Source organism: Nipponia nippon, unplaced genomic scaffold (genome assembly GCF_047370975.1).
Source record: "Nipponia nippon isolate SJK-2023a ecotype South Korea unplaced genomic scaffold, ASM4737097v1 scaffold_30, whole genome shotgun sequence".
NCBI lineage: Eukaryota > Metazoa > Chordata > Aves > Pelecaniformes > Threskiornithidae > Nipponia > Nipponia nippon.
In genome coordinates, this window is record NW_028262348.1 from 4185141 (window position 1) to 4207614 (window position 22474).

Below are 22474 nucleotides of genomic sequence, written 5' to 3' on the forward strand. Positions count from 1 at the left end.
ACAGTTTAAACACTGCAGCACTTTGGAACAATTTGGGCCTTTCAGTTTAAGTCATGGTGAGCAACATACAGAGGTAGAAGTAGCTGCTACTATATGGTAGATTTCTTTGTTCTCTACGATCACCTCCCACTCTGCTTTCCTCTTGCTCAAAGGTGACCTGCAAATGACTTTAAAAAAAAAAAAAATGGGCTTGCCACTCTTTTTAGCTTCATAATGATGTGTGAAACTAGCCCGAAAGGCTTGAAAACACTTTTCTGCACTTTCTGAAACTTCATGTCAACTCTCATCTAATTTGGTTTTTTTGCTATAGGGCTTGTGGGCTATTCTCAAGGTATTTATTATTAGCTCTTGCATCTTAATTCAGTGTGCAGACCTGAGGAAACTAAAATATTAATTAGTAATGAAAATGAATAAAAGTTAACAAACTGAAGTCTTAAACAGCATGAATAAACCCCTGCCTTATTTAATTGCTTAAATTTCCCTTGTATAATGGCACAACTTTGATAGTTTTCTCCCTCCCCTCCCTGTGACTGAGAGCCTGGATGTAAAACAAAGCAGTAAGGCAGAAGGTAAAAATACTTGCTTTTTTCCTTCAACCTTCCCCAAACCCTTTTTGTTCTTTTCACTCATTCTCATCATTGTTAAGAAGTAATAAGTGTCAGACCTTCTTTTTTTTTTTTTTTTTTTTTTTCTCAAGTGAGTCACCTTTAGGAGGGTTGAAAAGAGGATGACATCATGAGTTCAGAGGGGTCGGATGACAAACTACAGGAGTTAGGTAAGGTTGTGTTAAGTGACAAACGCGTTGGCTTCTCTGTCATCTTGTGAAAAAGAGCCTTTCAGGTGAAACCAATAGTAGAAGCTTGATACTGACTCTTTGTGAAAGCTGCTTTTCCAGCCTGCCCAACCATTACGCTATTGGTTTACCTATAGGTTTTGCTGGATGCAGAGGAGCACGCTGCTGCAGGGAGATGTGCTGTGTGCATAGTGATGCCCAGTATTCTGAAGTCACGGTAGTTATTTTTGAGCTTGTAAAGCCTGGTTTTCTGCTGAGGCCAGACAAACCCATCCTTCTTTCTAGTAAACTTCTTGAACACTTCATTTTCGCTGTTTCCACAACCTAAGCAGCCTCTGGGCTGTTGCCATCAGTGCCTAGAGTTCAGGTGATGCTTTTCCTCTCTGCTGTTTGCAGTGTATTGCAGTTTGTGTTCCTTCCAACACGTAAACATATCAATTTACATCATCTTCAAATGGTGTTTTCTTGCCCGTATCTGAAACTGGAGCCATTGGTTTATTTGTTGCATTATGTGTTTGTCCTTTGTGAAATAGTAGGGCTGATGGACCAGATCCTTCCCAAATTGCATCATAATTCCTCTTGAATTCTTTTGAAAAAGGTTTTTTGGTTTGGGTTTTTTTTTTTCCTCTCCAGCCATGGCAGTAGCCTTAGGCAGTACCCACAGTCATACGTTTCCTTGGTCAGATCAGCTGGTTTAATCAATGGGCCTGGGCTGATGCAAGCCGCTGAAACCTTGATCTAAATGATGGGAGGTTCTTGGCCTTAAAAAAGAAATTACTAGAGACAGTTTGGCTTTCTCTAACTTCTGCTTTTGTAAGTGTTCATTAAAATGTTTTGCCTATCATATAACCCTTTGGCTTGTTTCTGTTCCCTTGGTATGACATTTGCATGCATTTAAAATTAATAAGAAAGTGAGGCACGCAGAAGTACTTAGGATGGCGCAATGTTAATTTTGTTACAGAGAACAATGATAAGCTGCAGCACTGCACACTATCTCCAGCAGCTTAACCCGCTTTCTAGAGCTATGATTTCCGAAGCGAGGCCTTAAGAACGAAGGTATAAACTTTCCACAGCTCAGTTTCTGGGAGTGTGGTCCACAGATGGATGTGGGTTGATGAACTGGAAAGTCAGGTTCCCAGCAGAAGAGTTTGGGAACTGAATGCGGGGATGCTCAGAATGTATTTCTGACATGTTAAATCTTAAAGCGGTTCCCGATCCATTTTGGTACAAGTTAGTCACTTGTTTTCACAGCTGCACTCATATATCAAGCAACCCAAAATAATGTTTGGATGGAATCAGGGACATTACTTTTCTACTTCACGTTCTTCTGTCAGTGTTAGGATTGCTTCAAATGCTGGTTTTCGTTTACCCCCATCTGTTTTTTCTTGTATTTTATGGCGTAGATTTCTGCCATGCTATGTAATAGCAGAAAGCTTTCTCTTTTCTGTTCCATTTGTATTTCATTTTTTTTTGTCCTTGTGTTCTATTTATATTCCCTTCTGCCATACAAAGTAGTTATTTACTCCATTGTTGCTACTAGACTCTTTTTCCTGATTCCTTCCCTTAAGGAATCCCTTAGCCAAGCTACCTGTTGGCAAAATCAATGTCTGTAAATAAACTGTAAATGAGAACACAGGAAGGCTTGGGAACTTTTACTTCTGTCATCCAGCCTCACTCTGTGAGGCCTCTAACACTGTGGTAAGCGTATCAAAGCTCTCCGTTATCCCTCACTTAAGAGAAAAGTTGTGGGTCTTAAAGTTGAGTATAAAGACGGTAACAGCATCCATTTAGTTTCAGTATTGTCTGTTGTGATTGAGGTGTCTTCCAACTTGCGGTGTTTTTGATGAAGAGGGTTTTTTTGAAATTGAACACTACGAATTACCACTGTCTTACTTGAGCCTTATAGAGAAGATGAAGCTTAGGAGCAATGTGAACCAATTTACAAAGGCGTTTGGGCTTGGGTTTGCATGTTTAATTGGACCTTATTCTTAAGCTTACGGAGGGGGTCTCTGACTAGATACCTTAATTAACGACATGAAGGACTGGGTAGTTGCTGTTGGTGGAATAAGGATGAAAGGTCTGAGATGCTTGTTGCAGCAAGACAATGCAAAATACTCATTATTTTACTTGCTTATCAACAGGCATCCATTTAAACAGAGCTGTAGCTAGAGATTGTTACTTGAGCAAAATTCCTACTGACTTCAATAAAATGCATTGACATTGTAAGGACTTCATAATAAGATCTTTTGAGTATTAACAGATGGTCACCGACTGCCTGAAACAAAGTTGTTGGGGTTTTTTTGTTTTGTTGATCACCACAGGTATCTGGAAACTGAACAGACTTTGCCTTCTGGAAATCAAACTTGACTGTGAAACAAAGGTTTTTCTTTCTCCTTCCTTTTTGTTTTCTCGCTACAATTCTTTAGAGAAAATATGGAAAATGCAAACTGATTTCTGAAGTGTCTTAGCAAAAGTCTGTGGTGTTCAGACCAACTTAGTGTAGCAAGACTTGCCCTGGAGAGGTGTCCTTGAGGCAGCCTACAAAGTGGACTGATACCAGCATCCTGTTTTAGCAGAAACCCAGCGACGGTCTAGTTGACCCGCTTGTTTGAAGTGAAATTATGCAGTGCCAGCAGTAAGTAAGCCATGAAAGAAAGCAGTTTGTCTTTGCTGCTGCCATGGACTGAATGAGTAGAGTCTCGACTGTTTTGAAAATGTTCCTGTTAACAGTTTTTCTTTTGTGTATTTGTCAGTTTATATATTAGTTGCAGTTGTACTTTGCACAAACACTAATTAGACAGCCATCAACACTCAGGGCCAAAGGCTTACTAACAATGCAACTGTGATAGCAGTGTCTTAATTGGTTGAGTATAATTGTCATTAGGCAACGATAAAGACATCTGGGGCTCTGGAGAGAGATCAGCCTCCCCCTCCTCCTCTTCCCCAAATTTGTTCTGGCTATTGCTATCCAACACAGTTGAGCTTTTTCAGATGAGGTTCTGTGTTTTGACCAGTTTCCTGATGTTTTTCTCCTTATGAAATCGTCTGCCTCTTCAGCACCACTTCATTAGAGCAGTGCCCAGCCTCCATCTCTGCTTCCTCCCACATGTGCTCTGCACTTCACCACCTGCTTCCCAGCCATCGTGGGACATCAGCAGCTTTTCACCCCAGCTCCTTCTACTCCAGTCTTATGCTTTCACTCATGTGAGAGGGCACGAGGAAATCGTTCGTCTCATTGTGACATCGCTGCCAATAAAAAGTAGTTGAAATGCTTTTGATTAGCAACTAGGTATTTTTATTATGGTACGTTTGTAGATACCATATGAATTTAATTTTTTTCAGTTTCTCTATACTATATGCCTATTGTTGCTCCATTTCAGCAAGTTTTTTATGCGTATCTGTAAAGCTTAAGCTTTAATTTGCAGACTGATTTTTACAGATATATACATATCTGTCCAGAATTATAGAACTGGCTTGTCAAGGAGGAGTATAGTTAGAAAAATACAGTTCTTGTCTTTCTTCTGCTGCTACTTCTCATGTGTACGCACTGAAATGTTCAGAAGAACAAGAGCAAAATGAAGTGTAAGTCCGTTAAAGAAGCTGAGTTACTTGGGTGGAGAGTGGCTGTTGAACACTAAGAGAAGGATGACTGTGTCTAGTGACTAGAGAGAGAAGCACGCAGACCCAGAGCTGAAAGCCAGGCACTGCGTGGATGAAACACCTTGGAAGGCATCGGGGCAGGGGATATCTGGAGAGGGGGAAACTTGGGGTTGTAAGCAACAGTCGTTGTTGTCGTTTGCTCCCTGTTGTGCTTGGAAAGCAAGACTTTGAACAGCCTTTCTAAATGAAGTAAATCAGGTATGGTCTCTAATGTGTTTTTGTTTCTTTTTTCTTAGAACTTGAGAACTCAGAATTTGTAGGTTTTGGGGTTGGTGTGGTGTTTTCTGGTTTTGGGTTTGGTGGTTTGTTTTTTTTTTTTTAATTTCTTTTGCTAGTGGCTTATATGACATGTTGGAGTATTTACTTGCCACTGTAATAATCATCTCTTTACACCCACTGGGGAAAAAAGAAGGTTTAGGTTGGATAGTAGGAAAAACTTCTTCACCAAAAGGGCAGTCAGGCACTGGAACGGGCTGCCCAGGGAAGTGGTTGAGTCCCCATCCCTGAAGGTATTTAAAAGACTGGTAGATGTGGTGCTTAGGGACATGGTTTAGTGGTGGACCTGGCAGCGGTAGGTTAATGGTTGGACTTGATGATCTTAAAGGTCTTTTCCAACCTAAACGATTCTATGAATGAGTTTGGAGGACTGTGCTTGTTCTGGGGCAGACGACTTAAATATAGGATTCTTTCATTCAGTAGCTGGTAATCCAAACTAAATTTTCATGGCGAAGTGTAAAAGCTGTTGTGGTAGGAAATGAACAGAAATACTGAAATTATCTAGAAATAGGTTCTGTAAAGTGCAGCGTGTTCTTCTCTTCAGCCACCTATATTGATGTGGCAGATTTGCCAATTATCTGCAATAAAGCAGCCTTTTTATTTTTTTTACAGCAAGGCAATGCTTTAATAGTTTAAAAGCCTTTTGTTGTGGTTACAAATTGAAAGTGTGTTGCTCTTTACAACAGCATTAAAAGCGGGGAGTTGAACCATTAAATTTTTTAGTTCTGAATTGGATTCATCTGTGTTTGAAATTCTTCCAGTTCTGTTCTGGTACAGGCCCAGTGTATGCTGGAAATGGGCATGTGGTGGTGATGGCCAACGGAGCATGTTGTCAGCTGAGGGGATGGTTTATATCTCCCATTTCCCCGTGCTGGTTCCCTGCCCAAACGTAGACCTCCACTTATGTTTCCAGCATGGTCTTGTAACATCTCTCCAAATCCTTTAGGTTTGCCGCACGGGACTGACGTGCTGTCGTGCTGCACTGGGAAGGATGTGAGTGGTGTTGCTGAGTGAGAAATGGGGGTAGGAGGGATACAGGAGGGATGGGGGCAGAGATGCCTTACTGCCCTCCTCCTTCCTCGTCCTGATGGCCGTAAAGCACTTGTCCTGTCTTGCCGTGCACTGGTGGGATTTCTGAACAGACACACGTGAAGGTAGGGTTTGGTGGGCACTTGCAGGGTTCTCCTGGAACAATATAGCGCTCCCCGTTCTCTGTCATGACAGAACTGGAATGAGCGCTATGGCCGGGATCCTCTTAGGGATTGTTCCATACTATCTGTCTGAACCCACGAGAGCATACCTGAGGTACACGTAACAAGCTCTTGTGTACAACAGGTCCTTGCTAGGGGTGGGAGAGCAGCATGGCTTCATGGTATAGAAGTGAAAGCTCTTCAGCATGTACTTATTCGTCACTGGAGAGGAAGGGGGTGAGGATGAGGAGGCTGCAGGGTGGTCTGATGCAGAGCCTACCAAGCAGAGACAGTTCCTGCACTTAACAAGTCCCAGCATAGACACATTAGAATTTGGGTCAAGTTTATTTCAAACTGATAGTCAGAAATGTTTGGTGGTTCTGTTCCAGTTTGAGCTTAGCTGTAGAGGTGGTTCAGGTTCTTCCTCAAGAAGAAAGAGTGGTTCAAACTAAATTTTGACTTCATTGAATTCTCAGAAAAAAATTAAAGCACTTATTGTGATGCTGGATCTTTAATTCCAAGAGTGCAGTCCATGTTTATTTTTTATGGATGGTAGCGTGTCTTTTGCGTTGTATGCTACGTAGAAAAACCAGAAGCAACACGCTCAGAGAATTAAGCCAGCCCCGTGTCTCTTTATTCCTGTCATTCTGTTTTCTTCATCTGTTGGTCTTTCCTTTTACATTCCTAGACTGGAGTATGTGAGAGCGAGTATGTATATGCACTAGGAGGTGATGCTGTTCTTCCTTGCTTATTTGGGGACGAAAATTAATATTCTGTCACGTAGTTCTATCAATTCTGCTAGTATTTTATGTCTCCCTTGAAACATACTTTTCAGGGTTACATAGTGACAAGAGAATTTTGGCTTCCCCCTTGAGAATAATCTGCTACTCTTTGCAGTTAGGACAAGTTTGAAAACGTGTCCCCAGCCAACCCAGGCATAAAGGGAAATGAAAAGCAGCTCAAAATTAAAACGCATCTGAAATGTTATGTGTGTGTCTTGTTGAATGGGACTGCAACAGATCTGTGCAGTTAGCTGTCCCATTGTGTTTTATCTCCAAATTTTAAAATGTATCTGAAATGAGCACTTCTCAGTTTTGTAAACTGAAGATGTTTGTTGTGGGCTACTCTGGACTGCTTGCTTGGTCCAACATGAAACGTTTAGCTTTGCTTTGGGGAAGTTTCTTTCTTGATCTATTCTTTTCCAATTTACAGCAGCACTATTTAAAATGAAAGCAAGATTCACAGAGGGATTTGGGCCTTATTTGTAGAAGGAGGAAAAGGGAGAAGTGCTATCCCACCCTATTCTCTTATTTTCTTCTGTCTTCCCGTGTAAAGCGCTGAAGAGGAAGCCAGGTGACAAGGACCCAGTTCTCCTCTCTTCCCAATTCAGTGCAGAGAATTAATGTGCATCTCTTTCTGCTTAACAGATTTCACCATCCCCTCAGGCACTTTAATTAGTTGTATAAAGCGGAGCATTTTCACTCGGAGATATTGGAAGTAATCTGCTCCAGAGTACCTGTAGTCCCGTTGCATGGTTCTCCCCAAAGACCTGGGTAACCTGAGTCGAAGTCCAACATCTTCTAAGCCTTTATTAAGCACCTCTCTTCACCTCCTTTGTAAATAACTATTTTCTTATTTTCCTCATAAACATACACAGCCAGATTTCTAACCAGTAGACCTTTGAGGCTTTTGAGAATGATTCTTTTGAAATATTTTTCCCCCCCAAACATATAACAACAAAGCTGACGGAGCAGGAAGCACCCTTCATTTTCCAACAGAATCCAAGTCTTGGATATGGCAGAGAAAGACATCTGAGACTGTTTGACAGTGTTAATTGTCACAGTTCTGTCAAAGCTTACTTTATTTGTTGAACAGTTCCAAGTAACCGTTGAACTGTGTTCTTTGACCAGTCATAGAGGGAGCTTCTCCTCTACTTTGCCTGCAGTGTTCTTTTCCTTTAATAATATGTTGTGTTCCACAGCACAGATGGCACAGAGCAGTTTCTGCGTTGCTCGCTGTGTTACAACCTTCCTTCATTCAGATATATTCAGTATTCTCTGAGAAGTTTAGTTCTATTTTTTTTATTTTCTCATTGGCAAACTAGAGTTTGATGTTAAACCATGGTTTTTCTGATGTTTCAGCGAGAGAGCCTTCTGCAAAGAAGGCAGCACTGCCTTAATTCTGAAGACAACGCTTAGTTATACTAATAAATTAATTAGTCTTCAGAGACGTAGGCAAATCTGATCAGTTGATGAGGCATTAAGAAGTTTCTATGAAGAGCAGTGAGCTGGATAGGTGTATGCGCACGCGTGCTTGTAGGTATGTACATAATGCTCTGATTAAACAGCCTTTCCTTGGCACGACCACAGTCACAAATTTTTAAAGACCAAAAGGAAAGAGTTTGAAGTTTTGCCATGCTGTAGTTGAGGTTTGTTACTGATTACCTTTTTTCCCTTGAGCTCGGGCCTCCTTGCATTCTGTATGTAAAGCTAATATCAATACTTGGTAACCTGTGGTAGCTCGGTCATGTCGTTCTTGTGGCTCCAGTATACCTGCCTGTCTTAGACTTGATGCTGCATTCGGTAAATGGGAATAAAACGAGCAAAGTTGATGGGCTTGTACACAGAGTGTGTAAACGGGAGGAGAATCAGGCTAGGAGCTGTAAAAGGCATTGGGCTTTAAGACACTTCTTGTTTCTTCCTCCCTTCTCCTGCAGCTACCTCTTTTCAGATGTTTTGGGGTGAATAATAGCCTTCTTTTCCAGATATACGTCAGGAGAAGTGAGGTTGTGGGACACTCGCACCTGGGACTACACAGCCCCCATCCTGGAACCAGTGCACGGTCCTGGTGATGCTGGACCTCAGCCACATGTCTCCTTTGTGAGGATAAACAGCTCTCTGGCTGTAGCAGCTTACGAGGACGGTAAGTAACCGCAACTCTCCTCCCTATTTAAAAAAAAAAAAAAAAAAAAAAGGCTTTACAAAAATGAAGCAGCTGTGCTCAGCTTTTTGTGTGTCTGTAATCCTGTATATACACACACATGCACACACTTGCTTTTATGTGAGAAAGTTGGCCAATAACCCTAAATGCATTAGGACGCATTGGAACATAGCACCCATTAAAACTGATGTTTAATTCCTACTGGAACTGCTACACAAAGCTTGAGTGCCAGGCTGTAGTCCAGCCAAACTATCTTAAGCAAATAACTTGTTTTGCTATAAAAATATTAAATATTCTTCCACCAGCCTTCTCTTCTGCCCAAAACTCCCTTGGGGTGCTGTGAGGCTTTGTTATGGGAATACTGGTAAACTTGCATGTCTGATTAATCTGCGTCCTCTCTTGCTCTTGGCATAGCGTATGGATGCACGTTTTCTTAACTGAAGTATCGGTTTGCAATGGTGGGTTATTATATACTTTGATGTAGAGAAATAAAAACTGTGACCTAGTATTTAATGAAACCATAATAAAATCCTGGTTATATGCATTGTTTTAAATATACTTAGATGTCTATATAATGGGCAATGAGAGCCAGAGACCAACCGTACATCTACTGGACGTGGGAACAGCAATTAAAAAAAGTCAGGTTTGGACAGTGCTAGCCAGTTGGGACGCTAGGCTGAGTTGCTCAGGCAGATCTCGCTATCATCTTTCTTTAAAATGTATGATTTGACACTTGAAAACCTCTTCTCAGGTGTGAATAAAGAGTATTTTTAAAGTTAGGGAGCTTTGTAGACATATTATCTTTGATCCTGGCATTTCTGCATGTGGAAACAAAACCAAAGATGGGTAATCCAAACAAAATCTCTAATCCATGTATTTTATTTTAGAAGTAAATTAAATGTTTTATATGTGAAAACAACGGTTTTAAAATTATCAACATTCTTAGCTGTTTTTCTAGCATGGATCATGCTAGAACAGTTTTCTGTGGCTAAAAATTGTTGATAGGCAACGTTTTCTGACAACAGCAAGTCTGGTATTACAGAATACTCATTAATATTACTTACTCGAGTCATAGGAAATTATAACACAGTATAGTTTTAAGTGTTGGCTCTCTGTCCAGCGTGCCAAACGATGACTAGCAGAGGGTCTTTTGTTTGTTTTCTAGTCTCCCACTGACTAATCTAATGATTTGTCTAGGTTGTTGGTTTTTTTTTGTCATATTCCTTGTCGTCAGTCCTGTGTGTGCTGTGACTAAACTAGTTTGCATAAAGCTCGGCGTCTTTTATTCTTGTGGGTAGAAATTTTAATGGGCTCTGTGATATGGCAGCTACTCTGATTTGAGAAGCCTGGTCAGAATAGATTAGTTTCTATGTGAATAGGGAATTATAAAGACTGTTTTTAGAAATGTTTACTAACTGGAATCTGAAAGTGTATATTTACAGTTTGGTGGAGAGAATTATTTTAAACTTGGGGAGGGGGAGGACGACTTTGAAGATAATGTGTTTGATTGTTCTTTGTTGTACTTTTCCAGCTCCCTTTTCTCTTTGTTTGTAAGTTTGACTAACACAGAGAAACCATCTGCTAGTGTTGGAGGTGGTGCTGTCAGGCAAAGAGTCTAGACTTCTCTGTCGAATCCCTGGCTAGCAGACTCGTTCAGATAACATCAGTTTCTCCCAGTTCAACAGAGCTCACGCAGCGATGTCCTTGGCATCCGATCACAGGGAAGAACTAACAGGCAGATTCTGCTCACGCCGTGCCTGCCTTACAGCGCTGTTTTGCTGGTTTGGTAGTAGCAAACGCTTCCCGAGGCATGTGAAATATAGCAAGGAAAAAGATTTGTCTTACTGGGATGCCTGCATCCAAAGTGAATTGTAACTGCATGATGGCACTAAAGAAAAATTGGATTGTAACTTCTGGTGAATGTTTCTGACGGTGTCAGCCTCTGAGAAACAAGCTGCGAAGAGAAGTAAATGAGAGAAAAATGTATGGGGAGAAAATGAAGTTCCCTCCGCCCATGCCAGTGCTCAGTGGGGGCACTGTATGTACACCTGGGGCAACGGGACTTGGCAACTTGATCCACAGTTGTGATTTTTGAATTCCAACCCACTGGCCTCATATTTCTTCTGCCTTGTTTCCTATTGTCAGCACTGGCAGTCCTCCAGTTTGATTTTACCACTAATTGTGTTGCACGTTACCGAATTGAAATGAATCAAATCAAAATGCTTTTCCTGGAGCATTAGATAAAGCAGGCGAGGGTTCTGGGTAATGAGCAGATGCTGCTAATGCAGGGACAGTAGAGGCCTTGCCAGGACTCCATCTGCTCCATGCTTGCCTGACTTTGGCTGTGAGCCACAGCTTTTGGGAAACAGCAGTCTACTTTAGCCATCACCCTCCCCCCTGCCCTCCGGAGTCTCGTAGTTTGACTTGAAAACAATGTGCTGCAACAAGAGAACGTACTTCTTTTTAAATGCTGTGCTTCAGACTCATGTACGCCTGGCGGGGAGACGCCACGCTGCTCCCGTTCATGGTGGTGCTTTGAGACCCATTGGCAGGAGTTAGTGGTACTTCACAAGTTGCGAAGTAGCAATGTGGAGCAAAGGAAGGTGGTTTCTGCAGGGATCAGAAGTGTTCTTGCTTGTTGGCAGGCTCCAGGAAGGGAATTCTGGCAGCGCTACTTTCTGGGCCTGGAAATCTGCTGTCTTGTCCATTCTGATGCCCTTAAAGCCGCTTGCGGGTATTGTCCCTTCTGTACCCTCTTTGCAAAGACAGAAATGGAGTAATGTGTTTGGAGTCTTCCCCTCAGTGCCAGGACATGCTGTAAGACAGCAAGAGCAGGGAAACAGGCTGGATTGAATAAAGGAAAAAGTTGTTTGTTTTTTTTTTTTTTAAGAAAACTGCATGTAGCATGTGGTAGCGTGTTTATTCCCATCAGATACATACAGGTGGCTGTGGATGCAAAACTCTTGGTTTGGGTAAATGGTGTGTGATTACACATCACGGTCAGGAAAATCTGCCTCTTGAGTGCCCAAGTTGGGAACGAAATAGAGTTTCTCATCTCTGCCTTTTCTGAGGGGACTGTACAGGGATGGTGGCATTTGGAAATCTCTGTAAGAGCAGCGGCGGAGATAAAACCTGACAACATTTGGTGGAAACTGATGTGGTAATGGTAACGTAAAGGCACCGCTCTTGTGACTGAGGTCTAATCTCTTGCTCTTTAGTACAGTAAGTAGCTTGCTGTACCCGCTGAAAGTTGAGAAATAGCATTGCTGTGAAAATAAAATGTAAAATTTTAGTTAATAAACACCAAGCATCGCCTAGGGTCAAGTTGGCGGTGTGTTGGTGGTCCCTCTGACTAGAAATGTTTTTGGGAGAAACTCAAAGTTCAAGATAAGCAGCTTTGCGACTTCAGACTGGTGCTCTTTTCCACCTGTGTGTTTTGTTAACTTTATAGAAGTGTGATGTTATCTGAAAATTATAAGGAAATCCATTAATGTTCCCAGCTTAGAGGAAAAAATTACATGTAAGGAGTGTTTTCAAAACGTGAAGAAGAATTTTATTTTGTTGAAATCAAGAAAGGAAGTAGCAGGACTGACCCACAAACAAGAAGAATATCATGTAGGTGATGTGAATTAAGCAGCTTCTGGCCTTTCCAAGCAGCTGTGTTTAGAAGCCGAAGTGAATGAGCATGAAGACCATGAGCATGTTCAGATTCCCTGCTCTAGCATATACAAAATTCTGTCTTTGCTTTTATTTTTTGCAGATAATGCGCATGTAGATCGCTCTACATCTTTTCTAAAGCTGACAGCAACTGCTAGCCCTGTCGTCTTAACGTGGAAGAGCTGATGTAATGGGTCATTAGGATCTGTGCGTAGGATCTTCTGCACCGAACCCAGCCCTCCCTCCGCTTAGCCCAAGGGTCTGGTCGCAGGTAGCACTAGCGGGCAGCTGTCCTCCGCTGTGGCTAGCTCTTAGAAGGAGCTGTGACATGCCGTATTACGCAGGCGAACACAGCCATTATAGTATTTACAAGTGTGATTTAATGTTTTTTGCCTCTGCTGCCTTTCCCTGTTACAGGATTAGAGTATTTTGTATGAAAACAGATAATATTTTTTTTTTGTGGCAAAAGTGTTGCCTTTTATACCAGAGGCACCTATGTGAAAAACAGATGTAAAACCAGCTGCTTTTGCAGGATGTCTTTTGTGCTTCCAGCTGCAAAGAGGGGAATATACTGGAGACAGGCACTGTTAATGGAGAACAGCTTCCAGCCATGCCATTCACCTTTGATATAGCAAGAGGTGTGTAAGACTGGCTGATGCTTACTAAAATTGGAGCACAGTCAGGATCAGCAGCGCACTGTGTAAGGCACAATAGACTCATAATGAAATGTTTTATCCAAATACCTTCTAATCCAGAGTGAATTGCAATAAATGGACCTTTCATCAGGCCACATTTCGACAATAGGAGTTACAAACCGAAAGTCTTTGTACAATGTGGGCCAAGTGATAAACAAGAAGACTGGTACAGTGATTGTAATGTCAAGTGTCAGCAGTTATACCATCTTCATCAGCTTCCTGCACTTAACTGATTTCCTTGAGCCAAGATCAAATATAAGCAAGCTGTAAAGTCTAAATCGGTTTGAGGAGTTATTGTTAGAGTTCAATTGGAATAATAAAAATTGTGGTGCAGATTTTAGCATGCTGTGAAAGTATTGCGTATAATTTTGATTTAATGACTTTGTAACACTTCTAAGATTACAGTATTCCCCCAAAAAAAAGACTCTGTATGCTTGGAACCTTAACTTCACCTTAGCAAAGATATTGTACCAGATAGTACTGGTCACTGCTGGAGGCAGCAAGATAGACTGTGGCAAGCAGTGATCTCATCTGCACTGGTAAATCTTATGCCTAATTTTTTCTTTTATGTTGCCGTACTAATAACTTCAACTGTAATGGTGGCGCTTTTTTTTGATCTTACACAAACATGATTGACTGTTGCAAAGGCTTGCACTCTAATAAATTCATTTTGCTGTTTCTGCAATGAAATACAGAATATTCTGAGTAGCACTTTTAGGCCCAGTAATAGCTTTACCTATTGATAAATACAGTGGAGTGTTTGCTTTTTCTATGTAGAACTTGATAATGTTTTCCAGCTGTCATGCATGAATGCATACACCTGTTTTGACAATAGTGCATTTCCACAGAAGGTCCTTGCACGCAGTGATTGCGGCTTCGGACTGGTAGCAAGTAGCAGATGATGGAGGATGTACGTACGGAATCGGACACCCTTTTGGAGGAGGGGAGGAGCAAGGGCAACAAGCAGTCCTTTTCAAGCAAATAATCGTTCATCCTAATGAAAGAAAACAGCATTTCTCTTGCTCATTATGTTCCTTTTCAACTCTCCTTTTTACTCCTTACGGTGTGCTGCTTCGTTACACAGATGTTAACTGGTCACCTTACAAGTCACTTGTGTTTTGGATATTACCAGGGATGTTTTCACACCGTATTGTGCATCAGGTGTTGCACACACTGTATTTGCCTGATAAAATTTTTAGATGTTTTGAACAGATTTTGCTATTGAACATCTGGTTAGGAAAAAAAACATAGCTGTCTCAAACTGATTATATTATTGCGTGAGCCATTTTCCCTGTCTTCTCTTTTTGTGATGTTTATAGTACATGATAATAATAATGGCTTTGTTGCCAAATTTGGAGAGCAGAACTCTGAATTCTGGGTTTCCCAATTTGTTCGCGTGGTCAGAAGAGGGTTGTTTGACTTGAATATTTTTTTGTATTTTGCAGAACTTTCATACGATAATACACTCTGTTAAAAACAGTGAAATGCTCATCACGGAGATGTGTGAACAAAAGACTTCACTGAAAGCAAATCAGCTTCTTTTTCCTCTTCACAAAAGTGGTCTTTAATAGGGATAAATGTTCTGCAAAAAAAAGTTGAAAATACTCCTGCCTGGAGGAGCTTGGCAGCAATATTCATCGTCTGATGAAAAAGTCCGTTCTAACATCCGTGATCTGATATCCCTACAGTCCTTTATCATTGATGTTTGTTTGTTTGTTTGCTTGGTTAAATCAGCTGTCCTTCACCCGTTCCCTTTGTTGTAGTTCGGAGCCGAGGACTCGCTGTGAAGGCACAAAAGTGCCGCTGCTAAGCCTTCGCGTGGGGCGGACCAGGCTGCAGAGGGAATTGTAGCCATTGCTGTCCATTTGTATTTGTTAACTTGTTCTAAGCATAAATGTGTGTTGCAAGCTATCATTCTGTTTTTCAAAACCAGTTCAGCAGTTATTTACCTTTCAAGCAATTAACATAATTACCATTATGCTAAGAAGTAATTTTGGGAAGTTCTGCTCTGAGCCCTTATGACTCCATCGGGACAGTTTTAGTCGGGACTTATCTTTTTGATGGAAGCCTAATTGCAGTTTTGGCTTTGTGTAAACAAACAGAGGCAGCTAATTGTTTAGGCAAATAGCAGATTAATTTAAATATGCATCCCTAATAAAACAAAAATGGTCCCCATTATGGTACTCATTCCCATGGCGAGGAATATAAATATTCAGTGGGAGTGCCATTAGACAGGGATCTTAAGGATTATCTGCATTATTTCACATGGGTAGCACTTTCCAGATACCAAATAATCTTTACAAAAGCAAACATAAATCAATTTAAACTCATTTAGATACCATTTCACTATGTGCAGTTTCATTACCACACTCTTGCTTCACCTCCTTTGGGAGATGGGAGGAGTGTTTGCAGACTGGCATTGGTGCCCGTCCACAGCTGTCTGTCAGAGCTTTTATGTCTCCTTTTGAAGGAATAGCTACCATTAATCATTTCATCATTAATGGCCACGCTCAAGTAGAAGGAAGGCTTCTCCAGCCGTGTCTATCACGTCTGAAGATTGCTTCTCCGTTAATTCAGTGCAAAGGTGGCCCAGAAGTCTCCGATTCCGTCTGGCCCTTCTGTTCTGTAATACACTCCTGATTGCTTCAGGTTGCTCTTATTCAGATTATCGCTTTAATGTACCATGCTTTTAAATGGAGTATCGGTGATCTGTGCCAGAAAAAATAGGAAATTGCATTGCTTTTTTGCGATTTTACTTTTGATTTGTACTCCTGTGTTCTTTAGGGTTTGTATTCTTCAGTTTTCTGAAAGCGTTGAACTCTTTTTTTTTTTTTTTTTTTTTTTGGATTTTCTGTTTTTCCAGAGCATCGGGATTAGGAGCTGTGCTGCTGGTGGTAAACTGTTAAGAATGGTATAAAAGTCCCCGGCCTGATGGGTGTGTGCAGAGCTTCAGATTTTTTACTTTAAAAGCTTTTCTGTGTGCAGCAGAGTGACTTAAATTTGAGTGTCGTTTCTTCCTCCCTGTTTTTAGTGGTAATTGAGGGCAAGTATATAATAGAATAAAAATTTAGGTGTCTGTTTAAGTCTGATCTTCTCCAAATGTGGATAAGTGGGAGAATGCAAGCGTTCTTCCTCCAAGTAGGTAACGATGTTATCAAAAAGTAAAAAATTGGGAATTACTTAGAGAGCAACGAGCCCCTAATGCCAGAGCCCATAATTTTGGGAAGCTTCCTCTGAACCTGTGATGCGGTGCTATGCAGTGTCCTGAAGTTCTGGTTTCCTGCCCTACACTCTCTTCTCTGTATGTTAACCTTTTCTGTTAGAACGCTTATAAGCTTACATCTTTAAATGATCTTTTAAAGTTTTGTTAAATTCGAAGGTAAAGCATAGTTGGTTTCTGTTCTGTTTTGTTTACAGGAACCGTTAGTGTGTGGAGCCTGATGTTTGGGCGGGAGCCAATCCATCGCTACCAGCACAATCAGAGGATACAGGCTTTAGCTCTGGGTTCAGAGGGTGCAACGGTAGCAACGGCGTCTGGCTTCGAGGTCAAAGTGGAAAGCCCTAATGACAGAGGATTCTGGCAAACTACAGAAACGTTTGAAATCCAGAAATTGGTGAGTCTCCAGGCTATTCAGCTTCATTCCAGGAGCTGTTTATCCACTAATTATTTTTGGTACAGTTAAGAGGGATCTTATAAAAATCTTACAAGAGTGTTGCCTGAACTAGATAACAGCATTATCAGCTAGAGGCTGTGATTTTGCAGCAGGTTAATGGACAAGCCTTTCATCGCTGAAGAGCAAGGGTGAAACGCTGGCTTAAGCTACAAGTGAAAAATGAATAGAAGTCCATATGGTGCAGGAGGTTGGCTGGTTTTAATTATTTTTTTGTCAACATCAAACTAAGTTGGCTCATTTTGTAAATCAGTTTTCTCGCATAGAATTGGAGCTAAAACTCAAGGTCTCATTCCAGATCAACACTATCTGATTAATTCTGAGGCAGGATATTGCAGACGAGCTAATAGTATCGCTTGTGAAGCTGTAACTAGTTGTGCAGCTTCTTTAGGTTGCACCTTCTGTCACTGAAGTTTTGACACTGTTTTAATTAAAAATCAAAAGCTGTCCCATTCTCTGAAGTTTTATTATGTCTCAGAGTATCGACATTTTTTTGAAAGGGGAAGGAAGTGCATAGGAATAAATTGAGTCTTGCAGCTTCAGCTTCTCTCCTATTGCAAGAAGCAACTGTGCGCCTAGTGGGTATGAAGTTGTGATTTTAACCACTCCTGTTTAACCCCCTCTTTCAAAGCTAAGTCAGTCTTACAATACTTAAAACGTTTGGGGGTTTTGTTTATTTTTAAGAGGTTTCCCAATGAAACTGTTAACATGCCACCACCCGCTCCATTGTAGTTGGATCCATTTTACTCCTGCATCCTGCTTGCTGTGAAATGTCAGTTTGCCACATGCGAAAGGCAGACACTCAGGACACCGCGCTCCCTTCTAAGGTTGGGTTAGAAATGCTGTTAAGGAGTTTAAACCCTTCCCGTGGTGAGACTTCTCAGCGATGTGTTAACTATTTGCTGAAATGGGAAGAGCAATGTCATTCTGGTCTTGTGACAGAAGATAGGGGAGCTGATACTTGGGGTGTCCTAGAGTCACGGGATGACTTTTCTGTTGATTTAGGGTATATAGACATGATTTCAGGGGGAGCATCAACTGTTCCATGTTAGTTGCATGAATGTGGTGCCTCTTCTGGAGCACTGTATTCACATTCTAGCCACGATATTTGCTTTGTATGCTTTAACCTTATGGCTTTCTGTCCTTCATCTGAACGAGTCCAGTAAGTCTTGCTCCTTTCTTCGATGTGACATTTTGGTGTGTTCCGTTGTAATGTGTTCTGATTAGTTTTTTAAATGGGCTCATTCTAAAGACTGTGAGCTAGATTTCATCATAGGAGCTAAACTTGCAAAAGTTCAGAAATAAAATTGATGCTTGGTCTCTGTCTGAAATTAATCCGTAATTGGATGATTCAAGGTAGTCAATAACCACATGTCAGTGGTTTGTTCAGTTTAGTGTGTAGCAGGAGTGATCTAAAAGAATTTTTGGCTGTAATAAAAATTAAAAGTCTGCTCTTTTTAGGTGAACTTCCTTAATCTGGTTCCAGATGTTACGGGGAGTCCAGTGACAGTAGCAGCTGCAGAAGACATTGTCTATCTCCTGAAAGCAGAAGATCCTGGCAAAATCCTCCATTCTGTCTATGGTCAGCCTGTCACGTGTCTCGATGTGTCTGCTCATGAAGCAGCCTTTGGGGTCAAAACCTTTGGCTGGTTATTGAATGAGCCCAACCAGGTATTTAAACTCTTTTTTTTAATAAGATTTTTATACCTTCATAATTAACAAAGGAAAAAAAGAGTTCGCGCTACTGACCATTTCCTTCCCTGCTATTCAGCTTTTGACAGTAGAGGGAAGACATTTTTTTTAATGCAAAAATCTGGTGCTTCTATTAGTTTTCTTCTAGTGGGCTGAAAAAGGGATTATTGTTCAGCTGACTGGGTTCACTGTAAATACTTTGTGCTCTCTGCTCCTCAGCGAGTCCCAGCTTATTCAGCTGTAAGCTGCATCAGTGGTCCTCTAGGGGGAACTCGTCTCAAAAAAAAAAAAAAAAAAAGCAAAAAAACCCCAATAAACAACCCCACCCCAAAAAGCCAAAACATCCCTCAGCCTTTCTGATGAGAGCATCCTGAGCAGCGTGTCAAGCCCTGTACATGCGAATGTGCAGTCTTAGGAGGGTGCTTCTTTTTTTTTTTTTTTTGTGCACTTGAGTATTTGAACTAAGTTACTTCCAATTTGGTGAGAATGGTGTGACTGTTGTATTAAAGGAAGCTAAATCGTAATCATAAGTTTGAAGCCCCCTGTGACACAGCCTGCTTCTTTTATCAGCAGATCTTAGGAGTGGCAAGGTAGATCAAAACCAGACTGTTTTTGTAACCCTGCTGAAGCCTCATGGCTGAGGCATGCGTCTAATGCAGCTATTCTCAAACTCCTCTGCTTGCAGGAGGGGCTATTTTGGGCTTGCAGACCCAAATAGGTAGCATAAATAATTGTATTTTGCAGGGGGCTCAGAATCCTACCCGAGATCCTAGGTAGCTGGTGGCTTCTGGACGCAGCCCCACTCCAGGGCAGGGACCAAGCTGTGGAACGACCTGTTTCCAGATGCCTTGAGAAGAGTTTCTGTCCCTTTCCTGTATCTTGCTTAACTTTTCCATTCCTTAATGTCATTCTGTTTTTTTGTGGTTATACTTCAGGCATGGGATGGGCTATCAGCAAAGAGGGAAGGAGAGTGCTTCAGGCAGGTGGAGAAAGAAGCAGGAGGTGAGCAACCAGACGAAAGGAGCTGTGGTCTGTAGCGTACAAATGCAGCGTTTTCTTTGGCAAGCGACTAGAACAGGAAAGCTTTATTTAGGACTACCTCTGTGTTAGGAATAAATGTGTCCAGCTGCATCTAATTTCCCCTTAAAATTCACGTTCACTAGGGAAATGCTGAGGCCACCATAAATACCTCTAGGGTTGAGAGATGCTGCGAGGCCATGCTGTCATTATTAATTCCTTTGCTGTCCTAATCCAATTCTTTTCCCTACAGAGGTGGGAGGTTAGAAGGTAAAATTGCCTCATTCAGGAGCATTACATCGGTGATCACCTTTGTGCCTCGTAAAGGAATAGAGAAATCTACTTAGGCCCCCGAGCGTCACTCTGTAAAGCCGGACGTATTTCCTAATTTAGTTCTGAAGTATTTGGCATTTGATGGCAGATTGTATTAAGCAGTGCATCAGCGCGCATCCTAATCAGGGAGATGGGACTGAAGTCGTCCAGACGGCTGGGGTGTGTTTGACAAGGACGCTTGCTTGGCATTGCCGCACCAGCTGACATCACGCCGGAAATTAATTACTAATGTCTATTACGATAATTATTCGCCTCGCGCAGACGTGAAGGGACTTCACATTGGCTGATTACGCTGGTCACAAGTTGACAATCTGTCTTTAGGAGAGTTTTTGGTCTCGGAAACGTAATGATGAAGAACTCCAGCCCCATTTGCTGCTGGCTGTGTTGCTGTAGTGGGGAAGCTGTGTTTCTTCTCAGTTTGGGGTTTTCTTTGTTTTTCCTGAGGGGTATTTTTTTTCTTTAGTGCTCATAATCCTGATGCTACTGCCTAGTCATCTGCTTCCTGATGAAAATATAGTTAGGGAAACCATCTTTTTCCCTCTCTCTTTTTTAATCCTTGTCTAATTTTAACCAAATTTGACAGCAGAGTAGAGATCTGAGGCATAAATTTTGTAGGAACTTTTATGTCAGAGAGGAGAAAAATATAAAATCTGTGGCATAGACTTGCCTACTGTTAGATGACAGGTATCCGTGCAGAAGAGATGGGAGAATATAAATGCTTCATCTGTGAGAAGTTTGACTTCAATAAGCATCAGACAACCCAAGTATGATGCTGTTTCTTGAAAATTTGTCTGTTTAGTGCTCCTGGAGCTCTTTGTTCTATGTTAAGCTAAGAGAAATGTCTTTAGTAACGGTTATTTCAGCTGTATTAACTCAACGTGGAATGTAGTATTTCGAGAATTTGGAATTTAAGGAAAATAGTAAGATCTGTGTTTCCATCTAGGCTCATACGTGGCTAATAACATAGACCAGATAATGAACCAAAGGGAAAACCCTGACCCTGGCTTTCCCTTTCAACCTGAAGTGGTGCTCATGACATCCAGTGGACATGCCTTGAAGGATGGTGTCTAGCGAATAACATATTACCTTGTGTCATGTAGTTTGGAGACCTGTGATCTCAATGCTGCAACAACATGACAAAGTCTTGGCATTCACTTGTTTTGAATTTTGGGTTTGAGCATTGTATATCAAATTAAAACCACAGACTTAAAGTGGAGCTGGCTTTGGTCCTTTCCATGTCAGGTTATAAACCTCTTAAACAGGTAGCACTATAACTGCCAGGATTAACAGCATCTGATTTCTGATGCAATTATCTCGCTGAATTGTAGGATCTGACTGAAGCTTTTCTCATAGTTGATATAAGCTTCCCTGAGTGGACCGTCTGCTGTTCAAGTAAGTCTGGTCTCATACTGTAGCTTCAGGTGAGCTCTCTCCTGCTTGTGGATTATTTCTATGAAATTTGTAGGTGCTTTATTTTCTTGGGGGAGCGCGGGGCACGGACACTAAACCCAACTTCCTCCTGTATTTAAAATTTAGTTGAAATTTTTTGACGTATTCAACAGTTCTTGGTGATAGAAGGTAGTCAACATGGGAGGATTTGGGGTTTTTTTCCATCAAAGAAACTTCATGTAGCATGAAAGAGAATTTTATTTTAAACTCATGCAGCTGAAGAACTCCTTTTTATGTTACATCCGTGTTAAGGCAGGGTTCAGAGTATGTCTGTGGTTTTGGTTGCTTTGTGCGCAAACTTGAACCTTATTGCAGAACAGATAGATGGGGAAGAGAGGAGTGAAGGGAGGACAGTAATGATTTTAGAGCCTCCAACTTAGGAACAGAAGGCTAGATATGTTGAGATCAGATGTCTTGGGAGTTGTTTGTTCTGCTGTCGCTTTTTCATCTGTTTCGAGCTGGTGATTGGCTTGTACTTGATGAACGGCATTCAACATCACCTGTCTCTTTTCAGCAGCCATTGAAATACTGCCTAGTTTTGCTCCTGTATTTAATGTTGCCACAGAGTTCTTCAACTGCTTGCTAATGCGAGTGTATTCAGTAGAATTAACCACTCTGAAATGGATGTTATGAACTAATAGTAAGTGAAAAGCAAATTTTAAATAATCCTTTAAATTGAATTTCATACTCTACAGTCTCTCTTGGATGATGTATTTAGGTCATAGCTGCTTTATATAAGCCATGACATCTTTCTTGCACCTTATTTTAACTAAAATCCTCCTCTTTGTTACTGGTAAGCTTGCATTGTCTTTTCTGATGTTGTGTTGTATCCTGTTCTCGTGGAGTTCCAAAGACTTCAAATATTTTTTTATCTTGATTTTGTCTTGTTTAAAAAAATAGGGGTTTTTTTTCAGTTTTGTTGACCACTGTGGCCCTTGTAAATAGTCCAGTTTTCAATAAATTGATCTTTATGAACTCTTGTTTTCATACCAGTAGAAGGGCAGGTCTTACTAGTGACTGAATTTGAACATATGGGACTTGCCCAAACATTTCTCTTTGGGGAGCTGTAGGACTGTAGAGCGTTAGCAGATCTTTGAAGGT

General features: G+C 41.2%; 1 protein-coding gene across 6 annotated transcripts in view; it reads left to right on the plus strand.

Annotated features, from left to right (window-relative positions):
• Positions 1–22474, plus strand: part of FBXW8 (F-box and WD repeat domain containing 8) — a 52179-nt gene that overhangs the window by 16064 nt on the left and 13641 nt on the right. For 4 of the 6 annotated variants that reach the window (XR_015707245.1, XM_087768821.1, XM_087768818.1 and 1 more), the window contains exons 5-8: positions 8684–8841; positions 16629–16825; positions 18344–18553; positions 19510–19576. Coding sequence is in view for 5 of the 6 variants with exons in the window: in XM_087768821.1 (XP_087624947.1) it covers positions 8684–8841; positions 16629–16825; positions 18344–18553; positions 19510–19576 (632 nt within the window). In the remaining variant the exon portion in view is untranslated. The remainder of the gene's footprint in view (positions 1–8683; positions 8842–16628; positions 16826–18343; positions 18554–19509; positions 19577–22474) is intronic. The other 2 variants (XM_087768819.1, XM_087768820.1) reach the window with 1 other exon arrangement.